This window comes from Callithrix jacchus, chromosome 11, assembly GCF_049354715.1.
Source record: "Callithrix jacchus isolate 240 chromosome 11, calJac240_pri, whole genome shotgun sequence".
Classification (NCBI taxonomy): domain Eukaryota; kingdom Metazoa; phylum Chordata; class Mammalia; order Primates; family Cebidae; genus Callithrix; species Callithrix jacchus.
In genome coordinates this window covers 16,084,992-16,101,883 of record NC_133512.1, presented here as the reverse complement: position 1 = coordinate 16,101,883, position 16,892 = coordinate 16,084,992, and the positions used below count along the sequence as shown (strand labels likewise).

The 16,892-nt window shown below is 36.4% G+C and overlaps 1 protein-coding gene across 4 annotated transcripts in view; it reads right to left on the bottom strand.

Moving 5' to 3' along the window:
* The window catches only part of ABCA13 (ATP binding cassette subfamily A member 13), a 446,251-nt gene that overhangs the window by 30,920 nt on the left and 398,439 nt on the right, over positions 1 to 16,892 (bottom strand). For all 4 annotated transcript variants that reach the window (XM_035253372.3, XM_078342412.1, XM_035253370.3 and 1 more), the window contains 2 exons: positions 12,412 to 12,515; positions 1,996 to 2,088 (listed from right to left, as the gene is read on the bottom strand). In XM_035253372.3, coding sequence (XP_035109263.3) covers positions 1,996 to 2,088; positions 12,412 to 12,515 — 197 coding nt within the window. The remainder of the gene's footprint in view (positions 1 to 1,995; positions 2,089 to 12,411; positions 12,516 to 16,892) is intronic.

The following is a 16,892-nucleotide window of genomic DNA, read 5'->3' as shown; positions in this document are numbered from 1 at the left end:
GTGCTACCTGGATAAGAGTGTTTAAAGGGCATCAGCCACAGTGAATGCTCATGGAAAGAAAGGAATGGAAAGGGGGAGGAAGGAGCCCCACTACAAGTTTTCTAGTCTATCTCAACCCCTCCATGTCACAGACAGAGAAATCGGTTCAGATGTTGCTGACTCCCAGGTATGGATGTCCCAGATTCTGAAAAATCTAGTTATTATTATCACCTATGTCATGATTAATACTTTATTCTTTATTTCAATATTATAGAAATATATCATCATATGTTTGTTTGTTATAGGTTTATAGTTATAGGAGAATAAACACTTTACAGATTATTTTATTTTATTTTACTTACTTATTTTTGAGACAGGGTCTTGCTCTGTCATGCAGGCTGGAGTATAGTGGCACAAACATGGCTCAGTGCAGCCTCAACCTCCTGGACACAAGTGATCCTCCCACCTCCAAACTAGCTAGTACTACAGATGTACACCACCATGCCTGGATTTAATTTTTACAAATCCTTTTTTAAATGTTTTGTATGGATGAGGTCTCACTATGTTGCCCAGGCTGGTCTCAAACTCCTGGCTTCAAGTGATCCTCCCACTTTATCCTCTCAAGGTATTAGAATTACAGGTGTGAGCCACCATATCTGGCCACAAATTATTTTTTTTAAATTTTATTAAGTTTGATGTTTCAGTGAATAACCCACAAGCCATTTCTTATTTGAAATAGTCCTGTAGTTCATATCCACTAGCAATTCATGCTCAACCCATGTATCACATTATTGGAACCGAAACTCAGAAGTGGGCAGAGATTTTCCAGTGTGTACAATGCACCAGCTAGAGAAAACCTATCCCCATGTGCTTCATCCTGCTGGCTCTTAAAGCAAATTTTTGTAAACATAAATCAGACATAAATCTCCCAACAATCAGGAATGGGTTATAAAACTTTATGTGGGCATTCATAAAGGCTAGAGAGCATGAAATACTGTTTTTGTTTTGATGATACTTATTAAAAGTGGGCAGAGTACATACCGAGAATAGTTTCCAGTAGGTGCATCTGACCAGTGGTTGACTTGAAGCAGCAAGCAACTGTGTGGTTGACCATTGCAGCAGTGCCTAACTCTAAAAATGGACACTCACCTGCTGCTATGTCATCTCAATCCTGAGCAACAGCTATTTTCTCCATAAATTAAAAGTATTTAAAATTTACATATGACTATTTACCAAATCTTTGCTTGAGAATCTTAACCTTAAAAACACTGAATACATGAAAATAAGAGATTTATCAACATAAATGAATAAATTATTCTACATAAGAATGACAGGTTAAACAAGTTGATATTTATCTAAGCAACTTTATCTTTTAAACGTTATACTAGGATGTAACGATGCTCATACAAATTAATAACAAAATCATTAAGATTCCAAAAAGTACCTGAAGAAAAGACATGAAGGGAATTAAACCCAGGACAAAATATAAAGGATCAATGAGCACAGGAAAGAAGTCTTTAGTCTTCCATGATCCAAATGAAAAGCAACCATAACAACCATCTCTTACCCTCTTAAACTGATGATCTTCTTCAAAAGAACAGTGTTTGGTAGGATAAAATGGGAACTCTGATTCACTGTGGATGAGGGGCATATTGGTACAGCCTTTTCACAAGGCATTTTGTGCGTAAAGAGGACATTTGGTGTCCTGTCATCATCTCGACTCTTCAATCTTATTGTCACCCCTACCAATGCCACTACAATGAGGGCTTTTCTCTTCCTGAGAAGAGAAAAGCAAAATGTCTCCCTTACAGGGAGAACACTAGACTTTGTGTTTCGGAGCTGCTGTGTCTTTCACTTAATAACCACAGTATTTTATCTCCTAAGAGCCTTCATCTCCTATTTTATGCCAGCAGGTAATTGGAACACACTTACCTCTAAGGCATCTCCAGTCATAACCCTGCATCATACTATTGATTTCAGAGTAAATATTTAAGCAAAAAGAGAATTTCAACCCACCTATTTTTGATGTGCTGAGGAGAACCAACACATTTGAAGCTGCCATCTACCATTATGGCCAGTCTCGTGCAAAGAGCCTCACACTCCTCCATGCTGCAAGGAAGGGAAAGAGACATAAATGAGCCATTTCCTGAAGAGGGGAGGCTTGAGTCAAACTTTTCAAAGCAAAAAGGAGACAAGATACCATTAGGGCAAATTACTTAATTTTTTATACAGAAATCTCATGTTAAACAAATAAAATGCTTTTAAAAACCATAAGGTTTTAGACAGCCAATTATATAATTAACAAAAAGTTAGTATTTTCTTACATCAGGAAGATCAGCTATAAAATGTGTAGGAGAGAAGCATTTAGCAATAGTACAAAAATAAAAAATGAGAATAATCTTTACAAAGCAATGTCAACATTTTATGAAAAGAAACAAGAAAGCTTTACTAATAGGCACAAATGAAATCTTGAATCAATGGAAGGAGGCATGAAAGAAAAGAATGAATATTTTGAAAATGGAGAACTGTTATAATATAAAAATTAGTGTCACATAATATTAATAAGTGTAAATATCAAATGTTACCTTAAGTATAAATATAAAATACAAGTAAATTAATTATATGTAAAATATAAATTCTATTTTAATATAGTGTGTAATATAAAATACAATACTATAATATTTCAATGTGCAATTATAATTTAAATTATATTTTGACATTTCAATTCAAAATATATTACAAAATTGGTAATTTATATTATATTAATGAAAATATAATATATAGTATAATCCAATTAAAACTTTACTTTTATCACTCCCATGAGAAAATTTTAAAATAATTATAATGTATATCTTTAAAATTACTTAGTGAAAGGAAGAAAAATAATGAAAGAAGAATCATGAAAGAAGACTTGCTCCAGAAAACATAAATATTTTCTATATAACTAAAATAATTCCAATTTGGTAATACACTAAAGAATTACAATGCAAATGTCATTAGAACAAGATAAAAGAGCCCCAAACAAGATGTTACCATCTTACACATGTAATGATTTGAATATAGGAACATACTTTCTAAGCTGAAAAGCAATGGAAGAAACTGTGAAGGGGTTTGTACTAGTTGCATCTTAACAAAGCAAACTAACATTTTAAAAATTCCAACCAGGCACGATGGCTCATGAGAGCATTTTGAGAAGCCAAGGTGGGCAGCATTTTGAGAAGCCAAGGTGGGCAGATCACCTGAGGTTGGGAGTTCAAGACCAGCCTGGCCAACATGGTAAAACCTCGTCTCTACTGAAAGTACAAAAATTAGCTGGGTGTGGTGGTAGGTGCCTGTAATTCCAGCTACTCAGGAGGCTGAGGCAGGAGAATCGCTTGAACCCAGGAGGCAGAGATTGCAGTGAGCTAAGATCATGTCAACTGCACTCCAGCCTGGGTGATAAGAGTGAGACTCTGTCTAAAAAAAAAAAAAAAATCTAAGTAGACATACTGGGTAGAGGTTGAGATATCCACTATAAAGAACTCTAAGTAGACATACTGGGTAGAGGTTAAGATATCCACTATAAAGAACTCATGTATGTTAGTTTAAAACAAAATAATAAAAATATAATAGATAAAAAGGGGTAAATAACATGTAGAGACCATTCAAAGAACTGTTTGTGGCTAATAAACATACCAACGAATTATAAAATATAAACCATTAAATCAATTGATTTTAAAACTATTTTTTTGCTAGAAAAGTGTTCATGTGTGCTTTTGTGTATTGTAGAGAAAAATTAGTTTTTTTTTCCAGTCTTCAGTTCAAAAAACAATGAGTTCTCAGATCAAACAGATACCCAGAAAGTCAACGCCATTTTCTCAGTAATTCTAAATGTGTCATCTTACATATTGCTGGTGGGAGGAAAAATTGGCATAACTTTTTGAACACCAATTTGACAATAATTCCTTTCCTAAGAACTTACCCTAGAAAACACTGAAAATATATTTACACTCCCACCAACAGTGTAAAAGCGTTCCTATGTCTCCACATCCTCTCCAGCATCTGTTGTCTCCAGATTTTTTAATGATCACCATTCTAACTGGCGTGAGATAGTATCTCAATGTGGTTTTGATTTGCATCTCTCTAATGACCAGTGATGATGAACAACTTATTTACAATAGTAAACATCTGGAAACAGGTCAATGTTCCACAGTAGGAGAATATATCACTCATATAAGTGAACGTTCATCCATGTGTTAGCTATTAAAATGAAGTTCACCAAAGTCAATTAATCACATGGAGAAAAGTTCATAATATAGCAATAGTAAAATGGCAATGCGTATTAGGAGGATGTGAAAAAAACTTCCTAGGAAAAAATACACAAAAAGTATGACTGTCAATATCTCAACAGTACAATTAATGATGGATTTTCTTTAGTTCTTTTACCATTTTGAATTATCCAAATCCTCTACAGGAAGCATGTATTATTTATATTATTGGATAACAGTCACAAAGTAGTTTTCTGGGTGGATTAATGGGCATTCAAATCAAGATACTTCTCAGCCTTCCATGCACCTCAATGCGGAGATGCAACAAGTTCAGGTCAATGGAATGTACAATATATGGATCGTGTTGAAATACAGCAAGCCACTTGACCTTGAGCTGGAATGTAGACATAGTGCTGATGAGTCAACATCAACCATGATTATTGTGATGGTGGCATGGTGGAACGAACCCAGGGACTTGGCTGGCCTGATGATGTACAGCCCACTGACATGAATTAAGCAAGAAGAAAAAATATGTCTTGTCTGGGCCACTGTAAATTGATGTTTCTTTGTTATAGTTGCTTAGTGTGAAGTCCAAGAAATACATGTCATAAATTTTCCAAATGTGTCTTATATATTTTCCTGTAGAAACATGTATTTCTTTAATTAATTTCAATTTAAAAGTAATTATCTTATGGGTACTCTGTAGGTACTCTAATTAAATAGGTAGAATATGAAGTCACTTATACATTAGTTTCTTAAACATCATTCAGAAAAGTGAAGGTCTCATATGGTTTGTGTTTGTGTCCCTACCCAAATCTAATGTGGAATTGTAATCACTCATGTGGAATTGGAAAAGGGGCCTGGTGGGAGGTAAATGGATCATGGTGGCAGATTTCCCCCTTGCTGTTCTCATGATAGTGAATTCTCATGAGATCTGTTTTTTTTAAACATGTGTAGCCCTTCCCCTCTCACTCTCTTCCTCCTGCTCTGGCCATGTAAGACGTGCCAGCTGCCCCTTTGACTTCTGCCATCATTGTAAGTTTCCTGAGGCCTCCCCAGCCATACTTTGTGTACAGGCTATGGAACTATAAGCCAATTAAATTTTTTTATAGTAGTGTGAGAACAAACTAACACAGAAAGTTGATGCATTGCAATACAGATACCTGAAAATGTGGAAGGAGCTTTGGAACTGGATAATGAGTGGAGGTTGGAACAGTTTGGAGGGCTTAGAAGAAGACAGGAAAATGAGGGAAGGTTTGGAACTTCCTAGAGATTTGTCAAATTGTTGTGAACAAAATGCTGATAGTGATATGGACAATAAGTCCAGGCTGAGGAGATCTCAGATAGAGATGAGAAACTTATTGGGAACTGTAGCAAAGTTCACTTTTGTTAGGCATGATCGAAGAGATACCCTGAAATTAAAATTCATATTTAAAAGGTAAACAGAGCATAGAAGTTTGGAAACTTTGCAGCCTGACAATGTGGTAGAAAAGAAAAACACATTTTCTGAGAAGGAATGGCTGCATAAATTTGCATAAATAAAGAAGAGTTGAATGTTAATAGCCAAGACATAGAAAAAATGCCTCAAAGGCATTTCAGAGAGCTTCTAGGCAGCCCCTCCCATCACAGGCCTGGAAGCCTAGGAGGGAAGAATGATTTTGTGGGCTAGACCCAGGGCCCCACTGTCCTACATAATCTCAAGACACTGCCCACTGTGTTGCAGCTGCTCCAGCTCCAGCCATGGCTAAATGGCCCCAGATAGATCCCAGGCCACTGCTCAAAGGGTGCAAGCAGTAAGCCTTGGTGGCTTCCACATGGCAGTAAGCCTGCAGATGCACAGAAGGCAAGAGTTGGGGCTTAGAAGCCTTCACCTGGATTTCAGAGGATGTATGGAAACAACTGGATGTCCAAACAGAAGTCTGCTGCAGGGGCATGGCCCTCATGGAGAACCTCTACTAGGGCAGTGTAGATAGAAAATGTAGGGTTGGAGCACCCACACAGAGTCCCCATTGGGGCACTGCCTAGTGGAACCATGAGAAGAGGGCTACCGTCCTCCAAACCTCAGAATGGTACATCTACTGACAGCTTGCACTGTAGTCCTGGAAAAGTCACAGGCACTCAGTGCCAGCCCTTGAGAGTAGCCATGGGAGCTGAGCCCTGCAGAACCACAGGGGCAGAGCTGCCCAAGGCCTTGCAATCCACTCCTTGCATCAGTGTGACCTGAAATTGAGATATGGAATAAAAAGAGACTGTTCTGGAGCTTTAAAATTTAATGACTACCCTGCTGGGTTTTGGACTTGCTTGGTTGGGGCTTGCAGCCTATCTCTTTTAGCTGATTTCTCCCTTTCGGTTCAGGTGTATTCGCCCAATGTCTGTACTCTCATTGTATCTTGGAAGTAACTAACTTGTTTTTTTATTTTACAGGCTCATGCAGAAAGGCCTTGCCTTTTCTCAGATGAAACTTTGGACTACGTTTCAATCTAAGTAGTTCAGAATTCTCATGAGATCTGGTTGTTAAGAAGTGTGTAGCACCTTCCCTTTGACACACTTTATCCTTCTCCAGCCAGGTAAGATGTGCCAGCTTCAAAAAATAAACACGAAATTTCCTGTATGGCTGGTTAATCTAAGTAGTTCAGATATATGGCTAGGCAATGCAGGGATTTCAGGAATTATATTGGACTTTTGAGTTAATGCTGAAATGAGGTAAGATATGGGGAAATTTTGAGAAGGAATGATTGTGTTTGCAATGTGACAAAGACATGAGATATGGGAGGAGCCAGGTACAAAATAATACGTTTGGATTTGAGTCCTCACCCAAACATCATGTCAAATTGTAACCCCCAATATTGGAGGAAGGGAATGGTTGGAGGTGATTAGATCATGGGCAGGTTTTCCTGTTGCTGTTCTCGTGATCATGAGTGAATTTGCATGAGATCTGGTTAAGAAATGTATAGCACCTTCCTCTTGACATGCTTTATCCTTCTCCAGCCACGTAAGATATGCCAGCTTCAAAAAATAAACACAAAATTTCCTGTATCACTGGTTAATCTAAGTAGTTCAGATATATGGCTAGGCAGTGCAGAGATTTCAAGAGTTACATTGGAATTCATGATGTTGGATGTGCAAGAAAAAGTAGTGTTGGTCATTCTTGATTGTCCTGGTTTCAACTTCTCTTAGTAAGAAAAGTAGTATACAAGGTTCTTCTCCTCAATTTCTTGCTTCATGCTCATGCTATACCAAGATTCTCTGGGGCAAGGAACCAGAAGAAGCAATGATAAATGAACTCTAAGTTAAGAGGAAAATATCCAATACAGAGACTTCTTTTCAATTAAAGACCACCATTTTAGAATCACAGAATAAATCATAAGCTTCTCCACTCTTCAGTAACAGTGAGTAATTCTGATCTTTGTATTGCATGAATATGGACAGACTTACAGAAATGAATATATATTATATTAGAGATACAAGAAACATAGGAGATACAAGAAATGTAATATATATATTATATCAGAGATACAAGAAACATAGGAGACATTATATAAAAAATAGCAAAATGGCCAAAGTTACTATAGGCATATTAGTAAGTACATGAAATGTGGAATGGTTTAAACACCTCACACAAAAGGTAGACATTGTCAGACTGGGAAAAACACAATATCCAACTATACACAAGCTACAGGAAACACTGCTTCTCTTCAAAGACACAAATTATTTGAAAGTAAAAGAATATGAAACATGATATCATATGAACAGTATTCAAAAGACAGAGCCAATGGCTATTTTAAAAAAAAAAAGCAGACTTTGAGATATACTACTAGAACCCAAAAAAGACATTTCATAATAAGAAAGTCAAAATATTAGTATGACAGCAATTAAGAATGCATATTCACCTAACTACATAGACTCCAAGCACATGAACCAAAATGTGACAGAATTTAAAGGAAAAGAAAAATGTAACAATTATACTTGAAGATTTCAACATCTTATTTTCAGTAACTGACAGAATAACCAGGAAAAATTCCATAAGAATACAGAACACTTAAACAACACTGACAAGCTAACTTGCTGTTTATATAATATTCCATCCAACTACCATAGAATACATTTTAATTTGCATGGTCAGTTCTGTAGGATAGACCACATGCTAAGCCTGGAGTAGAAAACTGTAGCCCATTGGCTAAATCCAGCCTATTAGCATTATGTGGGGTGTTGGAGGAGATGAATAAATAAAGTTTTATTGGAATACAACCACAATTATGCATTTACCTAATGCTGTTGGAAGCTTTCACACTACAACAGTGGAGTTGGGTAGTACAGTACACACCATATGATTTGCAAAACCAAATATATATGTAACATGGTGTTTTACCAGAAAAAAACAAAATCAAAAACTGTAACTCCTTGGGTAGGCCATTAAAAAGTCCTAACAAATTTAAAAGGATGGAAATCATACAAAGCATTTTATCTAATTACAACAGAATTAAATCAGAAATTAATAATAGAAAAAATATTTAAAATTTCCAAATATTAGAAAATTGAATAACACTTCTAAATAAACTAAGGGTCAAAGAGATAATCAAAAAGAAAATTGGAAAGTATTTTAAGAGAATGAAAAATTTTGTAGTAGAAAGAAAAAGCTGAAAGACTAACACTTCCTGTTTCCAAAACTTAATAGAAAACAACCATAATCAACATGATATTATATTGGTGAGAAAACAGGCATACATATCAATGGATAATAATTGAGAGTCCAAAAATAAATCCATACAATTATATTCAGCTGATTTCAATAAAGGTACTACAACAATTCAGTGGGATATAAAAGATAATCTTTTCAAGAAACAGTTTTGAAATAATTGGATATTAACATGCATAAAATGAATTTATACTCTTTTCCCACACTATACACAAAATTTAGCTCAATATAGATCAAAAACTTAAATATAAAAGCTAAAATTCTAAAATTTTTAGAAAAAAAGAGAATATCTTTAGGACTTTATTTGAACAAATAATTCTTAGATGATGCACCAAAAGCACAAACCATATAAAAATAAATTGATAAACTGAATGTAATCAAAATTTAAAATGTTTGTCTTCCAAAGACATCATTAATAAAATGGAAAGACAGCAATAGACTAGAAATAAATATTTGCAAATCATATATTCAGCAAGGAACTTGTATTCAGAATATAAAAATATCTCCTTCCCCTCAATTTTGCAATGAACCTAAAACTATTCTAAAATATAAAGCCAATTAAAAAAATGCAGGATGAAGGAAATATTTGAATAGATATTTTACTAAATAATAAATACAAATAACCAATAGGCACATGAAAAGATTCTAAAAGCATTAGTCATTAAGAAAATGTGAATTACAACCCCATGTAACTAGGATGCCTATAATCAAAAAAGATAGTAGTGAAAAGGGTGTGGAATAAAGAAGTCTCATCATTGTTGCTGGGACCATATAATGATAAGGCCAATTTGGAAAGTAACTTTGCAGATTTTTAAAGTGTCAAACACAACTTACTTACAACCTAGCAACTGGACTCTTGGAAAAATTTTAAAACATTAAAACATATGTCTTTACATACAAAGACATTTATATGACTGTTAATAACATGTTATTCATAATAGCAAAACACTGGAAACAACCCAAATGTTTATCAACTGGTGAATGGACAGACAAAAGTGGTATAGCTATACAATGGAATACTGTTCAGAATGAAAAGGAGCAAGCTATTGATATAAACCACAATTGGGTATACTTTTAAAATGTTATGATAAATAAAAAAGCCAGATGCAGAAGACAACTTATTAGATGATTCAGTTAATGAAATATCCATATTACAGAGACAGAAAGCAATCAATGTTTTCCTAGGTGGGAGTTTTGAATGGTAATTTAACTGAAAATAAGCAGGAGAAAATTTCGGGGGAGGTGACAGAAATGTTCTTAAGCTTATTTATGGCAACATTTGCAAAGTCTATAAATTCACTTAAAAATCATAAAATTCTATACTTAGAGTGGTTAACTTATATGAAAAGTAAATTATACTTCAGAAAAAGCTATTTAAAAAAATAACAGTGTAAAATTCAGTCTGGCAGGGAAAATTGGGGAATGTTAAGCAATATAGACAAACCTAGAAGTGAACAAATTTAAAAAATAATAAAGGAGATAATAAAAAGCCCAGAGATAGAAAATTAAGAAGAAAATTCTACTTTAACATGAAGCAATGTAAAAATGTGTGAAAGGCTGATTTCTTCACAATAAGTTGGCTTTGCAGCCACCAACACTTGTCACAGAAAATGGCTGCAAGATTTATGTGTAATAGGATTATGCATGCTTAATTATAGCATTTAATAGTATTTTTCTATAAACTAATAATGCTGCAGTAATCAGCAAGGTCTTCTGAGGTCCTCTCAGAAATCTCACATTTCAAATGATAAGGCTAGCTTTATATTTCACTTGTGGTAACAAGGGCTGGGCCACTCAAGCATAGACTGCATGATTTAGACTGTTGGGAGGCATACTTCCATTGGTCCCTTGTGTTCCTACATGTCTTTCCATGAATTCCAAGACTGTAAGGCCCTGACTGCTCTTTACTTGGGCCATTCTCAAAGTTCTGCTTGCAGCAAACACCCATAGAAGAGGTGACACCTCCTCCTAAACCAAGAGCTGGCTTCCTTATCAGGTGTTATAAGGTGGTAATTTCACTAAATTTGGCATTCCTCTCCTGTATGTGCAGGTCTCCATTAGTCCCATAGAAATTAGGGTTTAGGGAATCAATGAGAAACCATGCCAACACTCTGGCTACTGCTTTTGCTGTGAGGAATAAAGTCTTTCATTTCCAACCAAGGAGTCTCACTTCTTGTGATATAGTTTCTTCCATAAAACTATATCAATCTAAATTTGTTAGCTTGCAAAAGGGCAAAATGTCAGCTCTTTGGCAGCTCTTGACATCTTATTTACAGTATATTTTACTTAAGCATAAAGACAAAACAAGTTTAAAGCCTGATCTTCATTACATCATTAGGATTTGTATTAGTTAAATCATATTGCTCACTCCCCATAAGCAGGTTTTACGAAATCTATATTTGTATATCTGTGTGGCCCAGAACAGTGTTCTAGAGAGTTAAAAAGATGCCAATGGTTTTGAAATCTAATTAAAAACTTAATTCTGTGATAAAGAAAATATTAAACCAGATTTAATAACCTGTTATGTATTTTAGTTCAGCTAATTCTACCTGCTGAACTAAGAGGCATTAAATAAAAAGGATCTGAAAGATCCTTCAGGACGACCTGAAAAAGGTAGTCTAGCATTCGTCCTTCAACAATAGCAATGGATGAGGTAAGAATATTGTCTTTGGAAACAGAATACTAGGTTCAAATTCTAGCTCTGCCAGCTGTTTGCTATGTAAACATGGTTACATAATGTAATCCCTCATGGCTTCAGTCTCAATTTATACAATGAAGGGTAACATTAATATTGCTGGTGTTGCCACCTGTGGGGGTCTGTCCTGCAGACCCTGACTCAGTGATGGATGAATAAAGTACACTGACACACAGATATTATGCTTTGCTAGTTCAACTGAGTAAGCTCGGCCACTTACAGACTCCCTGAAGAGTGCTGTAAACAGTTGTGACCACCAGTCCCCATCTGTCAGTAAGACTCACATTATTTAGTTAAGTTTAACTGACAAAGGCTTGAGTCAATACCAGCAGATGTTGAAAGATTAGAGGACAAGTTCTGATGCCCAAAGCAAACATCATTAGTGGGTAATATCCCTAGTTAACCTCCCTCTGTCAGGGCTATCCAGCTTAAAGTTTAGTTTTAAGACCACATGAGTAAACAAGTTAGTTAGGTAAACTCCCACATTCCTTTGTCTCTGCACACTAATCTCTCTGGCTCCTGCAAACAGACTGTGGCTGCCTTCAGCCAAGAACTATAGAAAAAACCCTTAGGCTTTCCAAAAGGGTTTGACACTATATTCCATAATTTCTTCTAATATTTTTCCCTTAATATTTTTGCTACCACCCTGAGTGAATTCCCATACAATATCACCATTATAGTGTTAAGATTAATAAATGTCTATGTGTAGTACTGTGCAGGGGCCTAAATGCACTTCCTAAGCTTTGTTACTCAGTCTTACTCAGGAAATCACCACAAGAGAGATAGTAGCTCACCTGTGAGAGGTCAGCACTGCAGCACAGCCTTCCCGAACCTCCTTCATTATTGTTTGCCACAGGTAGCGCTTAGAGCAGGGATCCATCCCAGAGCTGGGCTCATCCTGAAGAAAATACAACACATAGTCACTGACATTTGAAAAACACACAGAGAAATATACGCAATAATATGGGAGGCCAGACCCCGGGTGAGAGAAGAGCCTCTGCTCTGGCTCTAACAGGTACGTCTCCAATTCGCTTGTTGCACTCTGCTCAACAAAGCCAGAATGATAGGGAAATGTGAGAGAACAATGAGTGAGTGCCTGACTCCCCAGCCATGCAGCATGCTACCCAAGAGCCCCACTTCTTTCTTACCAAATCCAGAGAAATTCAAAAAAAGAGATCAAAATTATATATATATAACCAAATAGAAATATTGGAGCAGAAAAATAAAATAAATGAAATAAAAAATACAATGGAGAATGCCAAAAGCAAATTTGATCAAGCAGATAAAAAATATCTGTGAACTTGAAGGCAGATTATTTGAAAATATACTGCCAAGGAAAAACAAACCAAAAAAAAATTATGCAAGGAAGCCTACAGGGTTTATGGCACATTATCCAGAGACTTAACTTTTACATTATGAGATTTACAAATAAAAGAGGGTGAGAAAAAGGAGCAGCAGAATGTTTATTAAAGAAATAATGGTTGGAACCTTACCAAATTTGGGTAAAGAGATAAACATTTGAAAGCTTCATTTATACGAAACTTAAAAATTCCCAAACAGCTTCAACCTAAAGAATTATTCACTGAGATACACAATAATCAAACTGTCAAAAATGAAAAACAGAATTTTCACATCAACAAGAGCAAAAAAAGGTTCATTACATACATCCACAAGGCTATCAGTGGATTTTTCAAAAGAAATCTTGAGAGCTGGTAAAGAATCAGCTGATATATTCAAAGTGCTGGAAGGAAAAAACCCTGCCAAATCAGAATACTTTATGTACTTTACCCAGAAAAGCTACGCTTCAGAAATAAAAAAGAGATAAAGAATTTCCCAAACAAAAGCTGAAGGAGCTCATTGACACAATACCTGCCTTATAAAAAATGCTCTAAATAAAATTTTTAAATGTCATAAATAAAATTTTAAAAAGGGAGTTCTTCAAAGCAAAAGGATTCTAATTAGAAACATGAAATTATAAAACTCACAGTATACAGCCAATTCAGCATACTGTAATGCTTTAATGCTGATGTGTAAATCAATTATAACTATAATATTCAGATTAAAAGACAAAAAAGTATTAAAATAACTAAAGCTACAATAATTTTTTAATGGAAACATAATCTAAAGAGCTGTAAATTGTGACATCAAAAACATAAAATAAGATGGGTGGAAGTAAAAGTGTAGTTTTTTTAAAATGTGATATAAGTTCAGTTACTATCAGGTTAAAAATAGACTTTTGTAACTATAAGATGTTTTATGTTGATTCATGGTAACCACAAATAAAAAACGTGTAGTAGGTGCTCATGCATGCACACACACAGAGAAATGAATCAAAGCATACCAATACAAAAAAAATTATCAAATTAAATGAAAGACAGTAATAGAGGAAGAAAAGAACAAATAACTTTACAATTTCTTAAGAAAACAATTAACAAAGTGTCAAGAGTATGTTCTTAACCTATTAATTACATTAAATGCAAATAGACAACATTTGCCAATCAAAAGATATAAAGTGAATGAATCAATAAAAAACCAAGATCCTACCTTATGCTGTTTACAACAGACTTATTACAGTTTTTAGGATACAAATAGACTGAGTGCGAAACAATTGGCAAAGATATTCTAAGCAAACGATGACCCAGAGGGCATGTTTTTCTATATTTTATGTCAGAAAAAAATACACTTTAAGTCAAAAACTGTAAAAAGAGAGAAATACAATGTAAAACGGTCAATTTATTATAAAATAATAAAAGGGTAATTATAAATAGATATGCACCCAACAACACCAGAGTAACTATATGTGTAATGCAAAGATTAACAGAACTGAAGGGAATAAAAGACATAAGTACAATAAGAATAGGGGAGTTCAAGGCTCCACTTTCAATGATACATTGATTAACCAAGACAGAAAATTATTAAGGAAACAATGTACTTGAACTACACTGTAGACTAAATGAACCTAACAGCCATACACAGAACATCCCTCCAACAGTAGCAGAATGCACATTCTTCCCCAGCACATATAATATACTCTCCAGGACAGACCGTATGTTAGGCCAAAAAACAAGTCTAGTCTAAACAATTTTTAAAATTGACATCATATCCAGTATCACTTCAGACCAAACTGGAAATTTCACAAATACATGTAAATTTAAAAAAAACTCCTGAATGACAAAGGGGTCAAATATGAAATTAAAAAGAAATTTTTTTAAAACTACATTAATAAGGAGGAAAACTGGAAAATTCACAAATACATTTAAATTAACAATGCATTCCTGAACAATCAATGGGTCAAAAAGAAAATTATAAAATACATATATCTTGAGACAAATGAAATGGAAACAAAACAAAACTTGTGGGATGAAGTAAAAGCAGGTTTGAGGAAGAAGTCACCAACATTAAGAAAAAATAAAGATTTCAAATAAATATCCTAGGTTTACAGCTGAAGAAACTGGATAAAGAAATGAACTAAGTCCAAAGTTAGCAGAAATAAGAAAATAATAAAAAGCCATATATCAGAAGTCCACAGCTAACATCATACTCAACAGTGAAAAGCTAAAAACTTGTAATCTAGGAAGAACAACTGAAGAAACTGGATAAAGAAATGAACTAAGCTTGATTGAGGACTCAAGATGGCGCTGTGAGAACAACCCAGGATTGGAGCTCTTCTCGTTGAATCTGCAAACGGTGAGTCAGAGCGGCATTTCCAGACTGATCTTTGTTGCCCACAGAACGGGGAAACTCCCAAGTATAAAAAAGACACGGGACGCCAGGCAGTAGGTCTGCCTGGCGAAGCCGGCAGCCGGGGCGGCGGCGGCCGGCCCTACCCAGCAATCCCCACAGGGCGCGCTTGTCTGGGTGCCCTGTTGAACCGGCAACCTGAGACTTGAGAGGGCTGGACTTGAGACTGAACGAGACTTGGACAATAGGCCAGCCCAGGGGATTGCAGGGATTGGGATACCCAGTGGGACGAACAAAACCGCGATTTCAAACTATCCTGAGCAGACAGTCCGAGACGCTCTGTCGGGGAGGGGTGTCCACCACTACTGAGGCAACCCGCCCCAACTGAGATACACGCCCACTGCTGAGGCAGCCGGCCATTGCCGAGGCAACCCGCCCCAACTGAAATACACGCCCACTGCTGACGCAGCCAGCCGTTGCCGAGGCAACCCGTCCCTACTGAGATACACGCCCACTGCTGACGCAGCCTGCCGTTGCTGAGGCAACACGCTACAGCGAAGAGACTCCGCCGCAGGGCGTGGCGGAGACCACAGCAGAGCCGGCAGGAACAGCACGAATCACACAACAGCAGGGCGGAGCCTCGGCAGCCAAACAGTGGCTAGTCTGCCTTCTAGCTGGGCAGGACACCTGATCGGACATCCAAAAATAAAGCCCAAACCCCTCAACACAGAGCATTTGAGAAAAAAAAAAAAAAAAAGGGTTTTTTAATGAGCTCTGTTGCAGCAGAATCAAACATAGCAGCATAACAGCCCTGAATGAACAACAGAGTGCACAGCTCAGCAATTAAACCCCTGTAAAGTACAAACTGTCTCCTCAAGCAGCTCCCTGACCCCTCTATATCCAAAAGACTGACATTAGGCAGGCATCATCCTGGGACAAAGAGAGCAGAAAAAGAAACTGGTAGCATCCCTCGCTGTGCCGCAGCTACTAGAGGTGCACCCCAGACAAGCAGGGTCTGGAGCAGACCTCAGCAGTCGTACAGCGAAGGGGCTAGTCTGGTAGAAGGAAAACCAAGCAACAGAAATACTTCATCATCAACATTCTGGGTGTCCACTCAGAGACCCAAATGAAAAGTCAGCAACTACGCAGACGACCAGCGGACAAATCCACAAAGATGGGAAGAAACCAGCGCAAAAAGGAGGAAAACACCCGAAACCAGAACACCTCGCCTCTTAGAAAGGACCAAAACTCCTCACCAGCAAGGGAGCAAAGCTGGACGGAGAATGACTGTGACGAAATGACGGAATTAGACTTCAGAAGATGGATAATGAGAAACTTTTGTGAGCTAAAAGATCATGTATTAAATCAATGCAAAGAAACTAAGAACCTTGAAAAAAGATTTGAAAAAAGATTCGAGGAAATGATAACAAGAATGGATACCTTAGAGAGGAATATGAATGAATTAAAGGAGCTGAAAAACACAATACGAGAACTTCGCGAAGCAAACACAAGTTTCAATAGCCAAATTGACCAAGCAGAAGAAAGAATATCTGAAGTCGAAGACCAACTCAATGAAATAAAACGAGAAACCAAG